The 25,449-nt window shown below is 41.9% G+C and overlaps 1 protein-coding gene across 1 annotated transcript; it reads right to left on the bottom strand.

Annotated features, from left to right (window-relative positions):
* Positions 1–8,694: 8,694 nt before the first annotated feature.
* On the bottom strand, positions 8,695–24,631 carry gng13b (guanine nucleotide binding protein (G protein), gamma 13b). Its single transcript, XM_020705526.2, has 3 exons — positions 24,339–24,631; positions 13,004–13,129; positions 8,695–11,513 (listed from the first exon to the last, which is right to left on the bottom strand). Exons 2-3 carry the CDS (start codon positions 13,099–13,101, stop codon positions 11,408–11,410), a joined length of 204 nt encoding a protein of 67 aa, XP_020561185.1. The 5' UTR covers positions 13,102–13,129; positions 24,339–24,631; the 3' UTR covers positions 8,695–11,407.
* Positions 24,632–25,449: the final 818 nt, after the last annotated feature.

The raw sequence follows: 25,449 nt of genomic DNA, 5'->3' as shown, positions 1-25,449 counted from the left end.
ACTATACAATTCTAACATGTAGTTGTAGAGTTAGATAAGTTCATTCTTCTCCAAGAGTTCTGGTACATCTCCTGTCCATCCTGGGGAGGGTCTGTGGGCAGGGATGCCCTGTTTAGTGTAGTTTAATTTAGCCATTACCTATTATCTATGTATTTTATAACTGATTTTATGTTTTGTAAAATCAGTGAATATTACAACTGTATTCTAATATTGGTCTATAGAAATAAAACTAAATTAAATCGCTAGTGCTGTTTCCAATAAACAAACAATTGATCCTCGTCAATAAAATAAATCCAAAAAGATTAATTTAAGGGACTCAGTGATGTATAACTTTGTGTTTTTACATCATTGAGAACAAATCAGAACAAAAATAATTGAAATGATTGAAAGTGCGGGTGCTGACGACAATAATTTAAATTTTGCAGTGTAGTATTTTAGGGAAGTAGAGCTTTAGATGCAAATTGAGGGAATCCTGAGAGAGAATTCTCTCTGTGAATGCAGCCGTGTTATTGAACGTTATGGCTTTTAAGGGTTTCTTATTGTGCATTTGCTTAGTGATTTAACAATAACAATTATTCTTACAGAAACAAGGAACAAGGACTGCAGTTATATCAATATGGGCCGGACAACCCAAAAAAGCAAAAACCCACAGCACCAATATGGGTCATGTGACTAAGGCTTAAGCATCACGTGTTCAGGGTCTACCATCCATGATGACTGGAATGAATCTCTGGGTTTTAATGTACAATTTATTTATAAAGTGATGATGAATGACATGGGTCATTCATTAGCTGTTTCCATCACACATATGTGCCCAACTTTTATAGAAATTCTACAAATGTTAAAAAAACGCAATGATGCTGTTTCCATTCCTTCCTAATTGAGGGAAAAAACACAAACCAACTCACGCGACAAGTCTGGCAACGGATGTGAACGATACTTGATGAAGTACTGTTAGTTAAAAGAATACTACGGATGAAGCCGTTTTAGGTGATTTAACAGAAAAGTGGTGGAGCCAACAATTCCACATGACACGCTCAACTTTTGATCTCGATAAATGCGAGTTTTCTCAAAATTGGGCAAATTTATCATCACAAATCCAATTTGTGTAATTTCATAGTCTATGGAAATGTAGCTAGTGTTGTAGACCAGGGCAGTCCAACCCTACCTGTGCTCTAAATCTCCCCTCCCAGTTTGCTCCTGATTTGCCTACTCAGGTGATTCCACATCCTGATTGGCTGGAAACACATGGTTTAGGTGGTAAGCATCCAGCAACAGGCTCTTGAGGACCAGGGTTGACCCTTTCTGGTCATTGACAGACCTTAACCCAACGCTATCAAAGTGACAGACATGAGGGGGAACCATTTTTGATACCCCACATGAATGCACTGAGTGGGAATTGTTTTTTGTTATAGTTGTGTAATACTCATATGTCCAGTCTCAAAAGTGCACTGTGAAAGTAGATTTGACAAGAAGACGTGTGACATTTGTCCCCGCTCAAAGGAACTTTGCTGACCCATCCCAGTCTGCACTTACAGGGCACTCACGGACGATGCTCTGGTATGTGTGCTTCTGTGTGATGTGAGTGTAATCTGAGAGTGAGTTTAGGGTTAGAGGGCCATTAAGCAGTGCATTAGCGCAGGCTGGAGACGGAAAAGGACTGAGGAGAAAGCAGGCGTGTGCCTGTGGGTGTGTGGGTGTGGGTGTGTGTGTGTGCGTGGGTGAGTGTGTGTGTGTGCAAGCAGGAAATACAGGGATTTCAGGGGGAAGAGACAATGAGGATTTAGAATAGAGGGTCAGAGAGATTGAGTGCATTAGCGAGAGCATGTGTGTGTTGAGGGGATTGAGGGGATCTGACCCATAAAAAGCATAGAGACACGCCCTCTGTGCCTTCCAACCCCCTCTCCATCCTCCCATCCCTCCAATTTGTAAGAACTAACCATTGTCTAGTGAAACATGCAATTAAAGCACAACCCCTTCAGGGTCAAAATTGAGAAGAAGAAAACAGAAAACGTCAAAATGTAGTTTAAAAACATGAGATACCAAGAGGAACTGGGGGAAAACTGTCCTATATTTGATATTTTTAATAATTAACAAGCTGATGAAGACTGCAGGATGGATAGAGGAAAAACTGATGTTGCTTCATCTCTTTCATTGTCTGTGTTTCTCCCTTCGTACTGCATCTGCTAACTGCATCAACCAACATGTTAGCTAAACAGTTTTCTACTATTATTTGCCACCTCCTACAACTGTTGTGCAGAAAGATGATTCTTCTTACGGTTTAGAAAAAAACAAAAAGAGAGCATCCAGCCATTCAAATGTGCTCTGAGTTGGCTTCCTTCTGGAAGTCCCTCTACTGAGGTCCAGGAACGTGCGTTAGCAAGGCGCGTTAGCAAGGCGCGTTCAAGCGGCCACGTTAAGGAAAAGTATATGCACCGTTTTTTTCAGAGAATAAGTTAAGTTTATTTGCATAGTTTGACCGGGGGATGCGATTTAAAATTAAAAATCACAAAATAGACTCATACGTGTCTCAAAAGTCAAGTTCCGTGAGTGGGGTTTGGGCCGCCGAGGCACCTGCCTTTGACTGCCACCCAAACCACATTGCACCGCCCCTTTTGAGGTCTCCTACGGGTGTTGGGCTCATGGGAGAGTGTCCCACATCGTTCCTTCAGTCTGTAGTTGCATCATGAGATTTGTTTGCTGTTTTGTTTATTCCGTTTATTTAGAAGCATAAAAATGGTTGAAGAAGGGTTGAGTGATTCAGACGTAGCACTACTAAAGGCCCGTCCGGGTGTGTAATGCGGGGTCCGCCATTGCATTTAGACATGAATGGAGTGGTGAATAGTTGATTCTGATTGGCTGCTGGGTGTGCATTAAAAAGTGTTAATGCACGGTGATAACCGCACGCCCCAAAAAGAAGTTCCGGTCACCTATCTTAAATCTTCTGTATCACTTCTTTAAAACAACCTTTTGCTTCATCATCTGGACAAAAACAAGTGGTAAGAGGTGAACTTTCTCTCTGAACTGATGCTTTATTGAGGGAATCCTGAGAGAGGATATACATATATATACATATATATATATATATATATATATGTATATATATATACCCTCTATATCGCCGAATCTTGACTGAAGTGGCACCTTGTCACGTTGACCATGTAACAAATAATCTGCATTTTGTGAAAAAAGCGAACCAAATCGGAAAAAAAAACAAGAATTAAGGACTAAAAACTGGTTAATATTTATTTCTTTTGTAAATGACCATGGTACAAGCGGGTTAATGGCCTTCGAAGTGTGCATTATCACTTTTTAACGCACGCTGTGGAAGCCTGAACCGTCCATGTAATCCATGGACACCAGTTTTTCATCTAAATTAAAAAAAAAAAATTCTTTAACAGAAATGAAAACTGTTAACTAACCGAGTTCTGCTTTTGCAACCGGACACAAGAGAAAACGATAAGAACCAAAACATGAAGCTGGAGACATGCCAGTCATCACTGGTATAGTCATAATTACACATGTGTGTCTCAAGCATGACAAAGTTGTAAAAGTTTCTTTAGAACACACTCTAATGACTTGGTCACATGACCCGAATAGGTACTGGTGGTTTTTGGGTTGTTGGCTTGTGAAGGGTCGTAGAGAGGAGCGTATGCATCTCTAAGGGAGCACAGGTGTGTTTACCCCGGTTCTTTGAGTCTCGTACAGCCACCTTAAGGGGTGCCATGAAAATGGATCATACCATTGTTGTGCATGTATTCTGTTGTGTTGTGAGGTATTCGTAATGATAATAGAAGTTACTTATGACATATGGGGGTTGTTGTTGTACAGTGCTCCTAGACTACACCCTTGACCAGGGGTGTGAGAATCCAGGCCTCGAGGGCCGGTGTCCAACATGCTTTCCAAAAACCCGCCATTGAAGCGCCTTATTGGCGAAACACACCTGATCCAGGTAACCAGCAGCAGATACGGCAGGATTTCTGGAAACAGAGGCCGGCCCTCAAAGCCTGGAGTTTGACACCTGTGCCCCAGACCAATCTGCACCCATGGGGTGTAGGTGATTAGTGCCTGTAGGATGTGAGGGTTGTGGGCGGTAAGGCTTAAGTTTGGTTCTGGTGCGTTCATGCATTGATCTTGACTTCTCTGTTCCAGTTTGTTCAGCAACTGGACATGACCTCATCCTGACAGCCGATCGCAGACTCCATCAGACTCCATCTATCATCTTTAGGAAACATGGAGGTCCAGACTGTACTTTTACCGCCCTTCATCCTTCAATCCTTTGATCTTTACGGACCGAAACCTATCTAACAATTGATCCTTTTGCTGTATTCATGCTTTCCTTTACAAACATTGTATATCCCTTGTGCTATCTTGTGGGGTCCAGATGACCCCACTCCCAACGTTAACATGCCTTGGAAGCACGTTAACGTTGGGAGCGGGGTCATCTGGACCCCACAAGATAGCACAAGGGACAAGAGAGGGCTGTAAAGATTTTGGACCTTTGGTTTTCGTTGGTTCAAACAATAACTCTGAACATCGGTTCCGTCACCTTCTGCTGCAGGTCCACTAGCATCCAGCTGTGATGCTCAAAAAAAAAATCGAACATCCAACTTCCAGCTGAGAGGTTTGTGTTCATCCAGCAGCAGAGATAAGATAATCTTTGGGGGAATCAAGTAGAAAATATAATATGGAAGCCGTGCTAATAAAAAATAAACACCCAGAATGGAAAAGAACTTAAATTCTAGTAATTGGCTGAATTCTATTAAACATTTAACCCATTGTTTTCCTTTTTCTCTTTCTTTATTATAGAATCTTCCTCTATTTTTTCGGCACTTAACTCCTTCTACAATTTTTCTGCTATTTTAACCATTCAACTATTCAAATGTTCAGCCCTTTCAGCTATGACTTTTGGTCCTTCAAATCCTTTAACTTTTCCAGACTTTTCAAGATTTGCAGGATTTTTGCCTCCATTGAAATAGATAAGAAATCCTTGGTGCATTAGCTCACTGGTTTGATACCTGGCACTGGCAATGTTCTACTGGAAATGCAGCTCTTTCTAGTGTAAAATTGTAGTCAAAGACCATTATGGGTGGATACTTGCTGTTTGTGGGTGAAAAATTGAGTAAAACATGGACCTATTGGCATTGGATTGGATTTAGCCTAGAATCTTTCCCATTTGTGGATTATTTTATTTGAATGCCAACAAGAATCTTTTTTTGTGTTCTCATTTGGGTGGGGTCTTTATTTTTAAATGTCCTGTGCAACGTGACCCGAGGAACCATGAGCACCATGATTGTGCATTCATCCAGAAAAAGCATAAAGTAGCCGTGATAATTTGAACGTTAAGCGCAGATCCATTGGTCACTTGTTCAGTTCAGTTTGGGCTCCGTAACACACCCATAATTGCCTTGGAAACATTTTCTTTTCATCTGGACAAGGCACAAAATCCACAAATCGCTGCGTAGAAACAAGACAGAGTGATGTGGTCTCGCTTCATAGAGTCGCTTCATGGCCTGTGGCAGAATCGGCTCCGGACTGCCTATTAGGAAGAGGTGACTGTTGCATGACAGCCTTCTGCTGTTGTAAAAATAATGATAAAAAACATGCTGCTTAAACATTTTCCCCCAAATTAGGGCCACGGAGAATGTTGATCCCTGCAGCCAGGACAGTGACTCAGAAAAACACAATACAGATGAATCGCTTTAGCCATCAACTTCACAAAAACTGGAGCTGTAAGCATGCTGAAATACTCTGAAGAACAACAGTAAACCCACTTTTAACCAGGTGTTCCCACTGAAATGTTGCAGAAAAAATGTCCAAGACAACGAAGCTGTCTAAAAATTGTCTACTTTATTCAGTAAGGTACAGTAAATGTAAAACATTCCATAAAAAAACAATCTATAACTTATTGCTTGTTGTATTTATATTAGGACTTTCGATCTAATGCATTTTTTTTCCAAAGCACACATACAAGGAGTTTTTTTTTTTGCTAAATACCTAAACAAGAACCTATGCAGTCATTATGTTGGTAAAAACATACCCATGTGAAACTGATAGAATACCAAACTAAACAAGTACGGTTACAGTAGCTGGAAAACAGACAAGGGTCAGACAGACCCGGGAGTCCTCTCATGCACTTTTATGACAAGTTTTTGATTAATTTGATCCTTTTTTTTTAGATGTTCTGTGCTTTTTCTGGAAGAAATTTCTAATGTGGAGAAAAGTGTTCCATTTAAAATTTAAGATGATTGTTAGAGACATTATTCAGAAGATGAAATCCCACTTCATAAATAAATTACTTGTGTATTTGACTCTGTTATTTTAATTCATATTTTTTTAATCAGGTTGTGGTTTCAATAAAATTGGCTTTAAATATTTAAAAGGTTCAAATTCTAAAAGTGCATCACAAAAGGTTTTATAGAATTAATGTCAAAAATCTCTAAAGATCCTTCTAAAGATTTAAACTTTAGAGTAATTGTTCATTCTATTATAAAAACTAATATTTATATTATAATGGAAATGAATGTCTGGGTAAGCCAAACTTTGAGATTTGGAGGAGAAAATGTGCCCTGAACAGGAGTAACCACAACATGTTTAAAGATATTTTAAACATTTTTAGTTTATTTTTACTTTTCAAAAGGTTTAGGATAAAGGAAATGTTAATTCAAAAGGCATTAAAGAAGAAAATAAAGGATTTTCACATTGACAGAGCAATGTTAAATGATTATGCTTTAAAGAAACAAATTCATTCTAACGCATTTAAGGAGTTAATTTCTGTCCAAATCCCAGAACTTTTTTTAAACATCATTCAAACTCAGAGATACACATAGAATATTTATTTATTTGCAAGAGGCAATCTTTAGTAGGCCTCTTACAGATTCAGGCTATGTTTGTGTATATTAACCTACATATTTTAGTTTAAGGACTCACCAAGACTACTTCAGTACACAATAAATATTATAATTTTCCTAATTTAAAATAGCTAAATAAATAATTTTTACACTAAAGTTCAATTAACACAGTTTTGTTTTGCTCTGTGGTTTGCGATGTTAGCTAACGGAACCTTTAAAATGGCTTTATTGCTCGATATGAAAACTATAGAAGCTAGCATTAGTGCAGGCTAACACATGGGCTAGCATGCGGCACTGCTATGGTTTGAATCAATCAGTTATAAAGGATAGAGCCGCTACGCCAGGCTGTTAGCATTGTCCAATGGACGTAAAGTTCTGACGCCATATTGGGAAGAGCCGTAAACAATGACATGCAGCTTAGCAGACACAGTAAAATGAGCATAAAATTCTTAATTTTGGTCTGATTTTCAAAAGAAACAACTCTGGTCATCACAGATATAAGATCCTGGTCATGGTACTAATGTTTTTGTACAAGCTGCAACAGATGAACGACATTTCAAACTTTTCTATAAACAAATTCGTCATTATATAGTAAACGTAACTGAACCTGATGCATAGTAGTTATCAAATTCAAATCTACACACAAACTAAGAGTTACACAAACTGTTAGACTCCTTGGTCCGTATATAAAGAGGCGTCGGGTGGGTAGCTGACATCGCCTCAGACCCCCTGCGCCCATTGTATGTGGGCCGGTCCCCACCCGGGGTGGCGTGATGGTCAACACTTGCACCGTCGCAGGGGGGCCCCATCCCTCTACTATCTTTCCCTTTTCAATATAGCGCCCAGCTTTGCATATGTAACACGTAGCGCTGCGACTCTATCACATATAACACACGGGCTTGAATAATGTAGTCCAAATATAGAAATAGATGTTTAAACAGAGGAGTTTGGCTCTAATATCTTCCAGAAATTATTTAAAAAATAAGAGTTATTGAGCCTCTAATTCATTCTGCTTTAATTTTTAAGTTTAAATTGTGGAGGAGGCATGTTAGCACATAGCAAAACGGATGCGGAGGTTTCTCAGTAACAGCAAACCCTTAGTTTCTACAAAAATAAACAATCCAATAACTATCTTTAAGTAGCTTTACAGGGTTTACATTAATTTTTTTTTTCATTATTTACCTTAGGTAATAATAAGGGCATTTAAAAAAAAAACTCATGCCATACTCAGACGAATAAATTAATTAAATGTATAAATTCAGTACAGAGAGGACTGGAGGATCTGCTGTCCCAAGTCCCTCAGAGAACCTCACGGTCCTGCTTCCTCCTCCATGAACGTTTTCTGAGAGCTTTGTGTTGAGTCTGTGTGCTCGTTCGCCCCGTGTGCCGTGCAGCTCCGTGTGTCCCACAGCCCCATAACCCTTGTGCTATCCTATGGGGTCCAGATGACCCGATCCTTACATTGACGTGTTCTCCCTACCATGACAAAGGTGGATAAAGGATAAAGGATTTCATGTAATCCATGGACACCAGTGAAGATCACAAATCATTGAAGAAAAAAGGTTCAGCGCACTGTCTTGTGGGTCTAGATGACCCAACTCCCAACATTAACGTGCCTAGGATAGCACAAGAGTTAAGGAGACAAGTTTTTCTAAAACAAGCACACATAAAGAGCGTTGCCGCCACGTGCAACACAGGGCAGCTCTGAGGTCAGCGATGTTTGTACCTCATGCCACGTATTTACATTCTCACCTTAAGGAAATTGTGTACAAGGCAGTATCAGACGGTGATCTGGATCAAAGTCTGGAGGGATAGTTTTGTCTACTGTTGATTATTTAATTGATTTTTATTTCTTTTTTGGGGGTAATTTTTCTAAGTTGGCCACCAGATAAAAGGAGGGCAAAGAAAGCAGGAAACTTAAGGGAGGAAAAGTTCCCATCCATAATAAATAAATAAGTTAATAAGTTACAAGGGTATGTCTGTACATGTTCAGAGTGTGCTTGAGTTGCGGTGGTTGGTTTCCGTGTCTGCATGCTTGTGGTTGAAAGGCGGGCTAAACGGCAAACCTTCTCCAGAGGCCTGCTTTCATTTTTCCTCTGGCAGCACAACAGGGCTGGTGTGAAATTAAAAGCTGACTTAATGTCACAAAGGTTTGAATTGGATTTGAGGTTTTTACAAGCGACAGCAAAAAAAAGAACATGTGAAGAAAACAGGTTGCAAATGTAAAAGACTGTAAAAATCTTCGGCTGAGGCATCGAGTTTCTCATACAGACAGGAAAGTAGATGTGCTTCAGATATAAGGACTCAATAATGCTCTTAACTCTCCTCTCAACTTATCAAAGTTCATGAAATACGAGAAGTCAATTTGTAAATAAATATTTAAGGATGACATGCAGAGATTAGTCGACTGAACTTCACCCCTGAAGTCAAATGGTCAAGTTTTGTATCAAGACGTTAACATTCCATCATGTGTTTCTTAAATAATTCACAAAGTTGGCGATTGTGCTTGAAGTTCAGTTTGCTTTGATAAATGATTCCATGTCTTTGTGCGAGAACCGTATATTCTGATAAATTGTTTAGGGTTAGCTTACCTATTCAAATGAACCGTACGGTAGATAAATAAACCTTTGTCACTGTCACAACTGTAAATACGCCTGCTTTAACTGTCTGTGGGAGGGGCAGAGTCACAGGCTGCAGCATCTTTGATTGTTGAAAGGGCAAAACAATAAATAATTTACATCTGCGTAAATCTTTAAAATATTGGGGGGGGGGTGTTTTGAACACTTCTGAAGACAAGGAGGAAGAAGGGAAAATAAGACTGTGGTGTCACTGTTGCGCCACCACCAATGTGTGCAGGTTCTCCATTGTCAAAAAGCTTTCTGGACAGTTGTATGTGCGGCTGCACCATAATGCCAAAAGTATTCACTCGTCCATCCAACAGCTAAACTCAGGTGTTTCAATTTATTCATCCTGACTTGCAGGCAGCTTCTACAGACCTTAGTGAAAGAATGGACTGCATTCAGGAGATTGGTGAATTACAGTGTGGCACCATGTCAGGATGAACTCTATGCAACAAGTTTTATCAGGAAATGACCACATTACAAAACACTCCAGCCAACTGTCAGCTAAATTATAACAAAGAACAAGCATCTAGAACAATAGCAATTCTGCCATGATGACCTGAAGAACCGTGTCTAGCGCTTCATCTAATGCAGGGGTCCCCAAAGCCTGGCCTGGAGGGCCGGTGTCCTGCTGGTATTCCAGAAACCCTGCCTTATCTGTCACTGATTACCTGGATCAGGTGTTTTGAACCAATAAAGAGCTTCAATGGCAGGTTGGTTGGAAAGCATGTAGGACACCGGCCCTCCAGGCCAGGATTTGGGCAACCCTGATCTAATGAATTTTTATAGTTGAATGTCTAAATCCAAGTCCTTCATCTCATAATACAAGACAAAGTGTTGGATGCCGTCTGTAAAGTGTGCTGCCACTTTATTTGGAGTGACAAATCAAACTTTCCCATTTTGCCAGATGGGAAATGTGTAGGAGGGGCTATCATGGTGTGGGCTCGCTTTTCATGAGCTGAGTTTATCCCCTAAGTTCCAATGACAGAAACTCTAGAATATGAAGAGATGTTGGAGGGTTTAATGCTTAAATAATGTTGGGAACCTGTTCCAACATGACTGTGTGCAAAGGAAAGTCCAAAAAGACATGGAGAAGCCACTCAAGTGGGAAGGTACAGAACAGCTGCAAAGGGTGAGCCTATTATTGTTTACCCCATGGATTCCGAATGCAATGTCACTTCAGCTGATGCGTATGTTGAGTAATGGAAGAGGATACTTTTGGCACTGTGGTGTACATGCATTAACAGTATGAAAGCAAAAAAGACGAGCAAGCAATCTGATTCGGATTCCAACCTTCATCACTATGAAATCTTTGTCTCCATCCGTATCAAAAGGCATTTGCTGCAGAGCTCTGAACTAGAGCAGAAAAAGGAGTCAAAATGTATTTTAGAATCATCAAAACTTCCTTTTTTTACAGTTGATTGAGATTGAATTGAAAGAAAAACCTGTTTGGTTTGTCTCTAGAAATCAGAGTGGTATAAATTTCCCTCACGCACCTACATGCAGCTTGGCAGTGGTGACAGGACTCTTACTAACCATCAGACATTATTAGAACTGGGTAAAACAAATCCGCACTGATTGAAATCTGCATGAAAAACCAGCAGGTGTTTCTTTAGATGAACTTTAAACACTGATGCTGTTCTCCTGTCAAGGTTACTAGGAACCGCCGTGGCTGCAGTCATAATGTAGTGAACGTGGAGACGAGACAAGCCCAAGTGATCCATGTGAGAGTGTGTTTCCATGCCCTTGCTGTGTGGGAGAGGGGTTGGAGGGGTTCTGCTGTAGTACATTCATGGTGAGAGGTTGGTAGGCATTGTCCTGCCAGTGTCCTCACAGGTCAGGAGGGAGAGATCCAGGGGTCAGACATATAAATATAGATGCGGTGTGCTGACGCTGTTGGGTGAGGAAGATTGGGGTTGGAAGATAACTTTTTCCTCAAAGAATGACGCATTTCCCTTTCTCCACCCACGGGTTGTTCTTCATTAGCTCCGGGTTCAGGAAAGGATCCTCTGGAACGCCATCCTCTATCCACTTCACCAAACTTGAAGAGCAGAAAAGAAAGATATTTGCAGGACAGACATGTAGACCATGTACAAGCAGTAAGGTCTGACATTCAAACGATTTTTTTAAGTAAACTTATACCGGATGTTAGCAAAAACGGTAACATTGTAAATGAAACACACTTAGATAGCGCTCTACTACCTTCTTAGTAGGCCCAAAGCTCTTTACAGTCACAGTCCTATTCCCACACACATTCACACACTTTACTGCCAAACACTGGCGCCAACTTTTAACCACCAGGAGAAATGTGGGGTTCTGCGTCTTGCCCGAGGACTCTTCGATACATGGTCGGGCAACGATACATTGAAAAACTATCCATTTAACCCTTGTGCTATCTCAGATGACCCCACCCTTACATTGACGTTTTCTTCCTACCATGACAAAGGTGGATAAACGTGGAAAGATTTCATGTAATCCATGGACACCAGTGAAGATCACAAATCATTGAAGAAAAAAGGTTCAGCGCACTGTCTAGTGGGTCTAGATGACCCAACTCCCAACGTTAAAGTGCCTAGGATAGCACAAGGGTTACAGAATCTTAGTCCACATAATGGAACTTCTGATCCTTTTTCAAATCCGCCTAGATTTTGACGAGAAAGAGCATTAGTTTGCATTTTCAGACGATTGTAATTTCTGATGGAGGTTTGCTAACATTTACAGGTTTCATTGATACAGTCATGCTGACTGCAGAGATGAAGAGGTTGAGGTTCTCTCTGGGAGTGACCAAGATGGAGAGAATTGGGAGTGAATCCACCAGAGGAACAGCTCATGGTAGATGTTTTGGAGATTCAGATGGTTTGGACAAGATGAGAAGATTTTGTGGCACAGGCACCAAATTTGGCATGGATGTACCTTAGGATCCCCTCTTTCAGAAAAGCACATTAGCCACGAGAAAAATTCAAAATTTACAACCAATGAGGCCCAAGAATTGTATGGTTTGGTCCAGCTCTATAGATGGATCTTAAAATGGAAACGCTCAAAATACCGGACTAGACCAGCCCAGATTGTACCACTCAACGGAAACAAGGCCCTTTTTTCCCAAGAGCCTCTACTGGTGAAGCATTTGGACCCCGTGTTTTTGGACACTTTCACTTTCACAAGCGATAAATCCACTTCGAACCCACACAACTTATCATTAAAAATAGGCATTGTTGATGTGGAAACGTTTACCTGCCAATTTTAATTGAAATTGTTGTTTTTGTTGTGCTAAAATTTCGAAAAATACTTTTCTTCTGACATTTGAGCATTGATCTCCTTATCTTGTCTTATTTTTTAACCAGGATTATATAAATATCTATAGTAGTTGCTCTTCTTCAGGTGAAAAAAGGCCTTGTAAAAAAGATGCTACATTTTGTTCTCTGCTTGCAGGGATTTCTCCATTTTCTTTACCTTTTATGTAAATGTCCTGTGAGATAATGGAGCCAAGTATTTTTATTTTAGCATCATAAATCGGTGTTTTGAAAGACTCACTCTGTTACGGTTTTAGAGGACTTCTCCCGTTTGAAAGCCAGCTGGTATTTCAGGCTCTCCACCTCCTTCTTCATCTGGGGCAGGTCCATCTCATCCATGGCTGCAGTTTGATGTAGGCTGTTCTACCTGTGCACAGACAGAGGAGCCCACAGTTATATTTATGCAGCACACTGTTAAATAACGGGCAGACGATGCGTCGCTGCCCTGCAGCAAAATCCCCCCCCCCCCCCCCCAAAAAAAAAAAACCATCTGATTTATGGTTGCTGTTCAGCTTTTCCACCTTCAGTGGGGAAAAAACTGAATTTATTGGAGAACAATCAAATGCTGCTACATCTAGTTGCTGGTCTGCATTTTTCTTTTTACCTCTGTAAAAAAATAACACAAAAATGCCAGATTTAGTTGTTTTTGCTGTTAGAATTTTGCTAATTTAAAAGTTTTCCCCTTTATTTCCTCACATAACTCAAAGCTTCAGATCAATAAGAGCAGAAAAGCTTTGGCATTTCCTCCAGTACAGAGAAAACTTACATTTGTTTCTGTCTGTACCTGCAAACATTGAAGAATGTATTCAGACTGGAAAAGTCTGTCGGGTCGCACCGAGCCGGCTTCATTTGGTCCGGATCGAGTCCTGAAACCTTTGTTTGGTCTGTATGCAGACTGTCAATAACCGGACATTTCTGATTCAAACCTGAGCTTGTAAACAAAACCATGTGACTAAATACCCCTTCAGACATTGGCCAGGGATTACGAGGGCGGGGCAAAGTAACGAAAGGGGGGGGGGGTTAATGGAAGTCCTGCGCTTTGCAGTCCTTGTCGGGAGAGTTCACTTTATGTTTCGCTGACTGGTTTAGAACGTCTGTTTCAACGTCAGGTACAACACTTTGTGTGTGGCATATAGATTGTTGGGAAAACAGTGAGAAGCAATGTGGATGAAATTACAAGTTGTTTTAATGAGCCTGCATTCATCCGATATAATTTTAACGAGTTGCTGTGTCTCATCATCATGGTTGCTTCCGTTCTAGTCTGTTTACATCCCATAAATCCCAGCTATGATGGCTGTTTTGGTTGAGTTGTTTGGCTCCAAGCATGGAGCCTATTCTAAACCAGTCTGATTGGAAACGACCCGAGACCACCGCCAAAGAGAGTGGTTGCTGGTCCCGGACCAGGGTTCACTTGGGTTTATGCAGACTGAAAATTTGTCCCGGATTATCGGGGGAGACGAAATCTGGTCCGCTTAAAGCGAACCAAATGTGTCCAGTCTGAATAGACCCTAAAACATTTGTGAAGTTCTGATCTCGCCAGAGGTGAAACATTTTAAAGTATAAATAAAAAATAAGATAAAACTTTTGGGATTAATTGATCCTGTTGTTAACAGTTAACATAAAAGAAAAACTGGACAATATTCTTATTTTCAGTTCTAGAAAGTGTTTCCTTATAAACTGGGTCTCTGACAAATATCCCTCCAGGTCACAGTGGCAGAAAGTTGAACTGAATTTGTCTCTGTTGATTATTATTGTGACTGCATCACAAAGCTTCGGATTTACATTTGGAAATTAAACCAGATAACAGAAATGTAAATTTGTACAGAAATATATCAAACATGGTATAGGATAGAATAATAATATTAATGGGAAAATACACAAATGCCCACACTAGTACATACACTAGTAAATAATTACATAACTTAATCTTGAATAAACATAATAGCTCTTTTGCATATAGTTCATGACACAGAAAAACGTTCAACAGATTGCTCAAAAGGGAGTGGGGGGAAGTGAAGATGACGTTTTCTTTAAAACATGGGATCCTTGTTTGTCGTGTCTTGGATTTGACACTCCTACAAGCATTTGTGCTTTAAAACTAATTGGACCCATGAACAGAACCCACTCTATTCTTTTCTTTACCACCTTTTCATTCATTTTTCTCCTTGCACACGCAAACTATCCTTGTATTTATGGGTCAAGTGTTGTGTTTTGTGTTTAAAAAAACAAACAACAAAAGGAGGGCGAGAACAGATAATAACTTTGTTTCAGATGAAAAACTTTGCTAAAAAACTAAGACCAGAAGACGAAATAGAAATTAAGCAGCGCTAAATAAAGTTCAGATTAAAAACTAAGACACAAACGTGGCTGAAATGTGCTAAAAACTAAGTCCAGATGAAAATCTAAGCTTGAAATGGCAAAAAAACATAGTCTGGAAACGCTTTAACCCTTGTGCTATCTTGTGGGGTCCAGATGACCCCCCCCCCCCTTCCATTGACGTATTCTCCCTACCATGACAAACGTGGATAAAGGTGAAAAGATTTCATGTAAACCAGTGAAGATCACAAATCAGTGAAGAAAAAAGGTTCAGCGCACTGTCTAGTGGGTCTAGATGACCCCACTACCAACGTTTACGTGCCTCAGAAGCAGGTTAATGTTGTGAGTGGGGTCATCTGGACCCCCCAGAACAGCAAAAAGGGTTAGAACAGATCAAAAGACGATCGAAGAGGAACTTTAAACACAAAGAAGTCGATCCATCCATAGAATCCAGAAAAACCTTCCTTCTGGACGGGAGCCACTTTTTGAAGTGGCTACTCTCTACGCTTTCTTTTGTTAAATGTGTTTTTTTTCCAGTAAATATTTGTGATCTATAAGCTTTAATTGAAATCTTCTTCAACTATTTCTCCTCATTTTTAAAGTCGACTGTTTAACGGAAACCTCCCAGGAACATGCAAACCTAAGTCTGTCCAGCAGGGCCTGGACTCAGAGCGGAGCCACAGAGGATGTTCACGCCGGAACACAGCACTGTTTTATCTATGGAATCTCCAGCGTCGCCATGGTGACGGGGATCCGGTTGGTCTTTAAACCTCGGGCGGCGGTCAGGGTGAGCGCTGGAGCTGCAGGTCTGTGCAGAAACCATCATAAAATAAAATAAAAGCTCCGTTTTGTGTTTGCATTTTTTCCTGACTCCATAAACGTCCTTCACACAATAATAACAATAATGGATTGGATTTATCTGCGCTTTTCAAGACACTCAAAGCGCTTACAGTGTGTCCATTATTCATTCACTGGTCATTCACACTTGGTGATGGTAGCTACTGTTGTAGCCACAGCTGCCCTGGGGCAGACTGACAGAGGTGTGGCTGCCAGTTCGCGCCTACGGCCCCTCTGACCATCACCAGGATCATTCATGCACATTCACACACCAGTGGAGCCACACTGGAGGCAAGGAGGGTGAAGTGTCTTGCCCAAGGACACAACGACATTTTGGCTGGTGGGAGCGGGGATCGAACCGCCAACCCTTCGATCATTGGACGACCCGCTCAACCACCTAAGCCACTGTCGCCCTGATCTGATCTCGAGGGTAAACAGGAACATCGTCACTCGCTGAGGTTTCATCTGTTGGTTTTGTAACGTGACCCTCGGAAATGGAGCGGATTCCGATCGTTTTGTCATCGTATTGATCTGAAGAAATGTTTATAAAAAAAAGTCTGAAATGAGCAAGTTTCTGTGCACGAAAGAGCTTGGAGGTCAAGCGCCCTATTTAATGTTCACTCACATGATCCTTCAAACATGTGAGGATGGGTGGCAATATATTATTCCCCCCCCCCCCCCCCCCCCCCCCCCATACCCTTAGAAAGCAATTCATCAAACCTTTTTTGTGTAGAGTTGTATTTAATGGATTCCATGTGTGTTTGTATTGTTTCAAACATGTCTATTTATAACTATGCTGTGATTTTTTATGAAATTCGATCTTAAATACATTTGATATGTCAATGTATTTTTACTTTTGTCTTTTTAATTGAATTTGCTTGAAATTAATCAATCAATTCCTTATTGGTTCGATCAAATATTGGATATTCTTGTCTGTTATTACCAGTCTTGTAGATGAATCTGTTCTTTCTTTTGACACGTGAACAATAAAGGTTACGAACACTGACCTCTGCGTATGAAAGACCCACTTCGACCGTCTTCTGATCTGTTTTCAAAGTGTTTCCAGAGATCTGTTAAATATAATTATGCTGTTTTAATCCAGAAACCTGAGCAGGGTGGTCCAGTGTGTTAGTCCAGTGTGTTTTCTATGTCACAAATAAGCTCTTTTTCCCAACTGCCTTCTCCCTGATTCACAGTCATTTGAATAAAGACTCAGAAATGCCATTTGAATCTTAATTTTCTTTCTATACGTCCATCATCAGACAAATACTACAAGAACATGTTAAAAAGAACATTTTTTTTATCAGAGAGGGTTTTTTCAACACTTAGCTTATCAAATCCATGCAAATATCTATGTTTTCATTGATTTTATTGGTACATTTATGGATAAAAAGGGATTTCTTTGACTCGTAAAAAGTTCACTTGTGTGACAGAAGCTTTTAAAACTCAACAAGACGACAGAAACTTTCATTTTTTGACTTTAACTGGTCTGAAATCATTTGAGTTGTGGTCTAAGTTAGGCTGTTGGACAAATCATTGATGGTGCCAAACCAAGCCCAAACCATGACACCTCCACCACCGTGTTTTATATGGCGTTAAGGCACAAAAACAGAGCTTTGGGTTTAACTAAACTAGAACGTTTAGGATTTATTTGTGTGTGTTTATTTACAGAGATGATGCTAAAGAAGTAGAAGAGGATGTTCAAAGAACAGGAAAGGGTTTCTAAAAATAGCAGCAAATCCACTTTTCCTCTCGTTCTGTTGCATTTTCCGTTCCTCCTTGCAGATGTCTCTGGTTTCTCACCCACGTCCCCCTTCTGAGCAACGCTCGAGTGAATCCTTAGAAAAGTCCAGGTTCTGGTCTGCAGCATTGATCCTGGTGAGCCAGCTGACCCACAAAGCCCGGTAGTGTTTTTACAGAGCGTTGAATAACACTTTCTGTTACACAAACCTCCTTCCTCACAGGCCGCAGAGGGAGAAGACGGCAGCAACTGGGAAAAACCTCGGTGCTGTCAGGGCAACGCCCACTTAGGATGCAACGGTTTGGTAGGAACCTGAACCCAAGCCCGTGGCGCCGGCTGCCCGCGCTCCATCAATCCAGCTTTTCGCTCTCAGCTCCTCCCACAGAACACCTCGGGGCTCAGGCGCCGAAAATAGAACGACAGCAGGGATTTCAACCCCGTCCTGTGAGGGGGAGTCAAACGCTTCTCGCTCTGCAGCCACATCCGGCTTTTTCATCCGACTTGTTGAGTTCAACCCCAAAAAAAACCCTGCAGATAAGGAAGCCATAGCCCTCCATGATAGACCCGACTTTACTCCAAAGCCTTTAGTTTCCATCAAGACAAAGAAAAATTATATTCAAGCTGATTTTTTAAAATCCTGCTTTGTTTTTTAAAAGTTCAGGTTCTGAATTCAGATTTGTTTTAAATCAAGAGGGAAAAAAACAAGTTTAGAAATGTAGTTACACTGCAAAAAACGGATATCCAAGTGAACACGTCATCCAGAATCTGACATGAATCTGTCAGAATATATTCTCTGTCATGTTAACAGCCTGATGAAGAAGGCCCGGCAGCGTCTTCATCACCTCAGACACCTGAAGGACTCTAAGCCTTTAACACTGGCGCTTTTAGCTCCTCTGTTCACTTTCTTTTGACTACCGAAACTCTTCAACCGTTCACGGTTGATTCTGAAGTGAAGAGAAGCAGCCGTACACGGATATGACACGGACACTTTATGGTCGGTCCCGCGATCAACATCAATCAGATGATTCTGTCACTCAGAAAAACGTCTTTACTTTAGCAACCTGTTGCACATTTTTGCAACGCCGATGTAAAAGCCGCTTTTCTCCACGTCAGCATCAGCTGATCCGCGTCAACCGTGTTTTGTTTGGTCGACGCCTGTGACATCTCTGGAGTCAAAAGGCTAATTTGCCCTCAAAGGTGCTAAAGACGTTCCACACCGGTACCACTGAGAGCTTCCTGACGGGAAGCATCACAGCCTGGTTTGGGAACAGCCCCAAACAGGAAAGCTCCCCGGAGGGAGGTGGGATCAGCAGATCAGCATCTTCAGGCATCATCTGAATCGACCTGGAGACCATCGAGCAGAGCAAAGAGGTCCTGCAGGGCCTCAGTCCTCCAACAAGCAAACCTTTTTTCTGTTCAGGTTCTTGTTTCCCAAACACAGAGAGGATGAGGAGGAGCGCCTCCCTGCAGGTCATTCAGGCCCTTAATACAGCGTTCTGCCAATTGAACTGAACTGGGAGGCCCCTCCCCCTGGGGTGGCCCCAGGGAGCCAAAATCCCAAAGATTTCTTTAGAGAAATAAACAGCAGTTGCTCTGTCATTCTATTGGTCAGAATAACCATTCTGGCTCTGATAACTTATTTTGACATGTTGATGATCATCCTCATTTTTTTTTTCATAATATTTTTTTTTCTGTAGTTAAAGTTATTCAAGTTATAGACCGACCAATCAGATGCATCAATAAAATTAGGTGCTCTCTGACGTTTGAAAAGGTTTGATTGACAGATTGAGCCCCCTTTATTTGTTAGAGGTGTGGCCCTCCAACAAGCTCAACCCCGATTGGTAAGAGTGGTTGCCATAGAAACAATGAATCAGTTCTGTATATCGTGTAATAGGCTGTATTGTCTCTTTTTTTTTCATTTCATTTTTCCATACATAATTATTTATACTTCCTGTTTTAGGCCTTTTACATTGTTGGACAGTCGTGGAATACTTTTCTCTCCATATGCGTGTACAGTAGATGCAGTAGATGTATGGGGGGAAAAAAATCACATTTTAAAGATAAAGCTGCTGGAACGAAAACATTCATGAGCACAAAATCAGAGCAAGCTGGAAATATTTAAAGCCAAAAGGACGGTTCTGATGCAACGTGAAGAAAGACGTTATAACGAGCAGCTTTTAACGAGCCTTTCAAACCTTTTTTCCTTCCTTTTTTACAGGAAGTGGTAACTTTAAGAGAATCAGGAAACTGTTGAATGAAGGACACACTCAGTGTTTCCCACAAACGTATTGTTTTGTTATTTTAAACTATAAATAAAAATTACAATTACAATAAATACAATTTTAATTCATTCTTTTTTGTTCATTTCTTGCTTCCTGGCCTTTTATTTTACTGAAGCTTTGAATAAAAGTTCAGGTTTTCGTTGGATTAAAACCTGCTGTTTCCATTCGTCCTCAGCTGCAGATGTGCACCGTCAGCACACCTGTTGGAGCCTACAGCCGGCCCATCGGTGAGGGCCGTGGTTCCACGCCGAGTTCTGCTGCTGCCTTTGAGCAAGCGCTGCCTGGCTTGGACAGGATTCAGAGCGACAGCGACGCGTCAAGCAGCTGCGGCAGGACGTTTGTCAGACGGTGCAGCAGGTGCAGCATTAACAGCCACGGAGCCCGCTGGTGCTGCTTCCACTTCCTGTCTGGGATCAGATTTCAGCAGCATCCTCAGGGAGGGGGGGGTTCGGACGCTACCCTCTGTCCAACTCCATCTCTCTTTTACATCCCTCCGCTCAACCTCTACCTCCCCTCCACGTACATATCGGGTTTCAGGCTGCAACCATCTTTTTTGCTGAACAAGAAATCACCTTTTCCTTCCCTTCCTCCGCCTCTCTTTGTCCCCCGGTAATTCATATTCCAGAGCTTCGCTTTAGTGTCCTCCGGAAAGAACACGAAAACGCCGACTCCACTGCTCAGAAAAGACTGTTTGGTGGTAAAATGACAGAATAATAATAATAATGACGGGAAAAAGAGGATTTATCTCATCTATGACACACGAACGGTCAAAGAACAAACTGCTCTTATAAATAGGAATGATTGCTTGTTTTTGTGCTGATGGAGCATGTGGCGACAGGAAACAGTAACAAGTGCAGAAAATCACACGGGAAACAGTCGTGTAACACAACTCTAGTGTCTTTTTCTACTGCTGCCTTTAGGGGGCGCCACCACAAATTGCCTGCCTCTAATCCTCTCCATCCTTACTCACTCCAGCCTTCCTCTTGTCCCACTCCAAATATCTTTTGATCTAATTTCAAAGCCATCTTTTAAGTATGAAGTAACCCTTCCCCGACTTCCCATCATCCGTTTGTTTACACACTCCCACTAGCCTACAGCCCCCTTTCAACCCCAACCTACTATTACCAGCAAAACAAACATATGAGCTCAAAAATATAATCTTTTCTTTTCCGTCTGCTTTATATTCTCAATGATTTGATTAAAAAAAAATTCTTTATAAATGTCTTCCATCAGCATTTTCAACATAAGCTGACCCACCAATAAAAGGAACAATAAATGAATTCATCTTTTGCTAAAAAGAACACATAAATTCACCACCAGGTTTAAGTGACATCCTTTCTATAAAAACAAAAATCCTTTTTTGGCAACTTTGACAAATAAATGAAACGTTTTCCTGATTCTGAGACGGCAGGGAAGACCAGTCTGTGCTGAAACTGCACTGAGCACAGAAGAAACCCAGATCTGAACCCATTCTCCAGAGCAGAACCTGGTCCTGGGTGCTGCAGGAAAACCCGATCTGCTGCCGCTGGAGTTTTAGGAAACCTGACAGACATCACCTGTTCTCTGAACGTTTCTTCTCCTACGAGCACCAACACAAACACAACTTCAGGCTCAATAATTCATGAAAACAGCCTTTTTCCAAATTGGATGTTGGGGGTCAGCAATGCAGCCACAGTGGGCGGAGCTGGCTCCGCCTTCTTTGTGAGCTCAAACCTGAACGCACATAAGTTGGGCAAATGCCAGGACACACAAGAGCTCTGGTGGGTTTCAGAATCTAAATGGATCCATTATAAAGGCCGTTACAAACGTCAGGTCATCGGGACAGATCCCCAGTCTGTCATACGCAAAAAGAGGATTTTCTCCACTTCAGAATCCGCTGGAATAACGTTAACCGCATTAATAGTTGAAGAGTTACGGTACTCAAAAGAAAGCCAACACTGAAGCTCTGGTGCCAAGGGTTAACTAGTGGGACAATTTCTAGTACATCGTTTCTCTCTCACTGATTAACACGTTAAATTTTAAAAAGTTATCACTCAAGAACCATTTTATACGTCCCTAATTTACTAGTAGGACATTTTGGCCATTCTATAACTGGTAATGTCTAAACAAGCCCCACTACTGAACTTGTTGAGAGTTTATATTTACAAGTTTGTAACAAACTGGCCAACTTTCTCTTTCACTACCAAACCAAAAAGCTTTACTAGTTCATCCGTTGACATTTTAAGGACACTTTGGTCGCACTAGTTGTTGTGTTCCTCTGTTGTACTGCAGACGAATCACAGACAACGTCGTGCTAAACTCTAGACTCGTCTATTCCGAGATTCCACACACAATCCTCATCGATACGTCACATGACCAGCATACTGGTGTACTTCAGGGCCCAGTGGGAATAATCAGCATTGCCTGAACCAAAAGCTAATTAAGTCTAAATGAAAAGAGAGAGTTTCCATTTCATTTGATAGCTAGTAAGGACTTTGTAACACATTGGCTAACTAACTAACTTTCTTTTTACTGGTTAACTAGTAAATTTAAGGATGTTTTAACTAGTGAACCAGTTGACGTTTAAATATTCATGGCCTACTGGTAAGACAATGTCTACAAGAACTTTACTACTGCATCTCACAAGTTAGCTGGTGGACATTTTGCAGCAGACGAGTTAACTAGTTAAGGGTAGTTGTGATTCATTTACAATAACTGCATAAAAGGCGCCATATGACAGCATCACCCATACATCATAAGTGCGTGTAACTTCAACTAGCCTCACGAATACCTCACGATACACTGTACTACACGCACGACAACGGTACGCTCCGTCGTCCTTGTGCTATCTTGTGGGGTCCAGATGACCCCAATCCCAACGTTGGGAGTGAGGTTATCTGGACCCCACAAGATGGCGCAAGGGTTAGGGTGACCGAATGGCCTCAAGGAAACTGCAAGACAAACCTGGGCTCCCTTTAAGATGCAGGCACTTTTCTCTGTGACAGAGACATGCCCTCTATCATCGGTAAAAAGCTACAAGAACATGTTAAGTGTCACAGGAACAGGCAGACGGCTGGCACGAGATCATCAGAGGAGAGACAGGAGTAGTTAAAATCCAGGCGAGGGTCGGGGCAGGCAAACAGAGTCAGGAGACAGAAGATCAGATCCAGCTATAACGCTCGGTAATGAAAGCCGAGCGGCACAAGCAATACTTTGTGCTTAAGTAGACTGTGGTGGATTGAGTGAATGAGAGTCAGGTGTGCGGCACCCAGGAAGTGAGCGCTGAGGATGCTGGGAGATGAAGTGCCTTCAGTCCACTGCTCCCACCAGTGACCAGAGGAGGAGACAGAGCTCTATCTTCTGACATTAAAAACATCGCTTTTTTTTTTTACTTCATCATTGTGGGCACTTAAAGCTGGTGCATTATAATTTGGAATCAAAATTGTTTTTTCCTGTAGTTTGTCGAACACAACGCCCACCCCCTAAAAAAAAAAAGATTCTGTTAGTGGATTAATAATAGGTTTTGGAGGTGAAGTATTATGTGGGGGTTTTGGGGGTATATGTGGGTCAAACGATGAATTGGGCCACAAGAATCCAGCTTAACCTTTAAAGCCCCCTCTCCTCTGCCATCCCCTACACTGCAGTGGGGGTGGGGGTGGGGGGTGTTTTAACATGATCTGTTTGATTTCTATGGTGACGGTTGGAGGCTGGAGCAGGAAAGCAGCTGTGAGGAGAAAAAAGGAGAGTCAGCAGGAGTGATGGGGACAGAAATGGAAACAGAGCGACTCCTCTCGCCTCCTCTCACTGCTGCGTTGTAAATAGAGGCTAAAAATAGACGGAAGCAGGCAGGCAGAGCTCCTCGGACCGGCCGAGGCACAAAAAGAGGCCGTCCTTCCTTCGGTCCAGCTGAGGGGAGGGATGCTGACACATGATCCCTGCGGCGCTTTGTCATGACGAGGGGCATGTGGGGCACTTTCTGTCGATAGATCCTGATCTACATGAGGCTCGGACTCGTGTCGGCCTGTTGATGTGGGAGGGACGGGAGAGCCTTTCATGACTGCCAACGCCAGCAGCAGACCCCGCCAAAAGCATCCCAAAGTCTCCCAGGAGGAGAGGAGAACCACCACAAATGCCCAAACTTCACAGAAAACAACCGCTGGACTCCACACCAGCACAGACCTGCACCAAGCCACCAGAGGAGGAGAGGATGGAGATGCTTCTCTTCTGTAAAAAGCCACATTCTGAAGTGCATGCGTCTCTAAATGCACCAAGTGACCGTTTAGAGATTTAACAGAGTTCACTGATGCGTTCAAACCCTGAACTTTTGCTGTAACACATCAGCAGCGGCGGCGGGAAGAGCTGATCATCCTTTGTGGGACAGTTAAATGACAGCCACGGATGCTGGGAGACACCTGTCTTACCTGCTGGGGGGCTGTTGGCGCAGCGGGGGCAGAGGAGGACACCGGATGGAGGAGTGACGTCCAGCTGGTGGAGGGAGAACAGGAGGCTTAGATCCGCAGCCCGGGATGCTGCAGCTGCGGCGGATGCTGCTGCTGCTGCTGAAGAAGAAGAAGAAGAAGATTTCCCTCCTGCAGATGAGGAAGATGATACCGAGGAGGAGGAGGAGGAAGAGGCGGTTGCCGGGAAGAAGTTGAGGAAGTACGGCGGCGCGCGCTGCGCTCTGCTCTGTCTGTCCACTTCCTGCCCGGATCCCGCCTTATGAGGCAGAGAAACGCTGCGTTACCGACGCGTGCGGGGATGCGTGATGTGGGGGAGGGGAGGAGGTGCGTGAGGATCGGAGCGCCTTTTCTCTTTCTTTTTGCTTTACTTCTGCTTCTGCCCTTAAATGGACTCAGACGGCATCAACTCCCACCTCCGGACCGGTTTTGTTTGGAACCGATTCAAATCCTGTTTTTGGTGTTTTTAACATGTTTTTGTGGCATTTTTCTGATTATGGAGGAAAGGAAATTAAAATTGCATTTCTGAGTATTTCTTTATTCAAATCGTGGTGGATCAGGAGGTTTGGAAATGCACGTATCTGTGACGTAGAAAACAAACTGGGCGGGGCCACTAGCATTCTGATGCATCCATCTGCAGACGACTATATCCATGTGTCTTTTTTTTCCTGCTCTGAGAAATTACAGTGAACCCAAAGACATTCTAAGGATCGTAATGAAAAATAAAACAAACCCTGAAACCAAAACACAATTTTTAATAAATGAAACAAGATTAAAATTCAGTGTTTCAGAAAACAAATGTAATTTCCAGAAATCAGAAATAAGTGTTAGAAAAACGAAACACAATAAGAAAAGCAAAATGGTTCTTTGGTTTTATGATTGGTACGGAACATTTCCACTTTGTGCTAAATAACTTTCAGTTGAAACGTGATCATCCAATCAGCGACGTCCCATAGTGCTTATCTTTTCTGGGTTCTGTAAAAAACAATTTAAAAAATTGAAACTAATTATGGGAAGAATATTAAAGAGACAAAGAACCCAATTCCTAAACATACGATACAATAATGGTTCCGGG

This window comes from Oryzias latipes, chromosome 8 (assembly GCF_053564925.1).
Source record: "Oryzias latipes strain Hd-rR chromosome 8, Olatipes_Hd-rR_3.1".
Taxonomy (NCBI): Eukaryota; Metazoa; Chordata; class Actinopteri; order Beloniformes; family Adrianichthyidae; genus Oryzias; species Oryzias latipes.
This window is presented reverse-complemented; position numbering and strand designations above follow the sequence as displayed.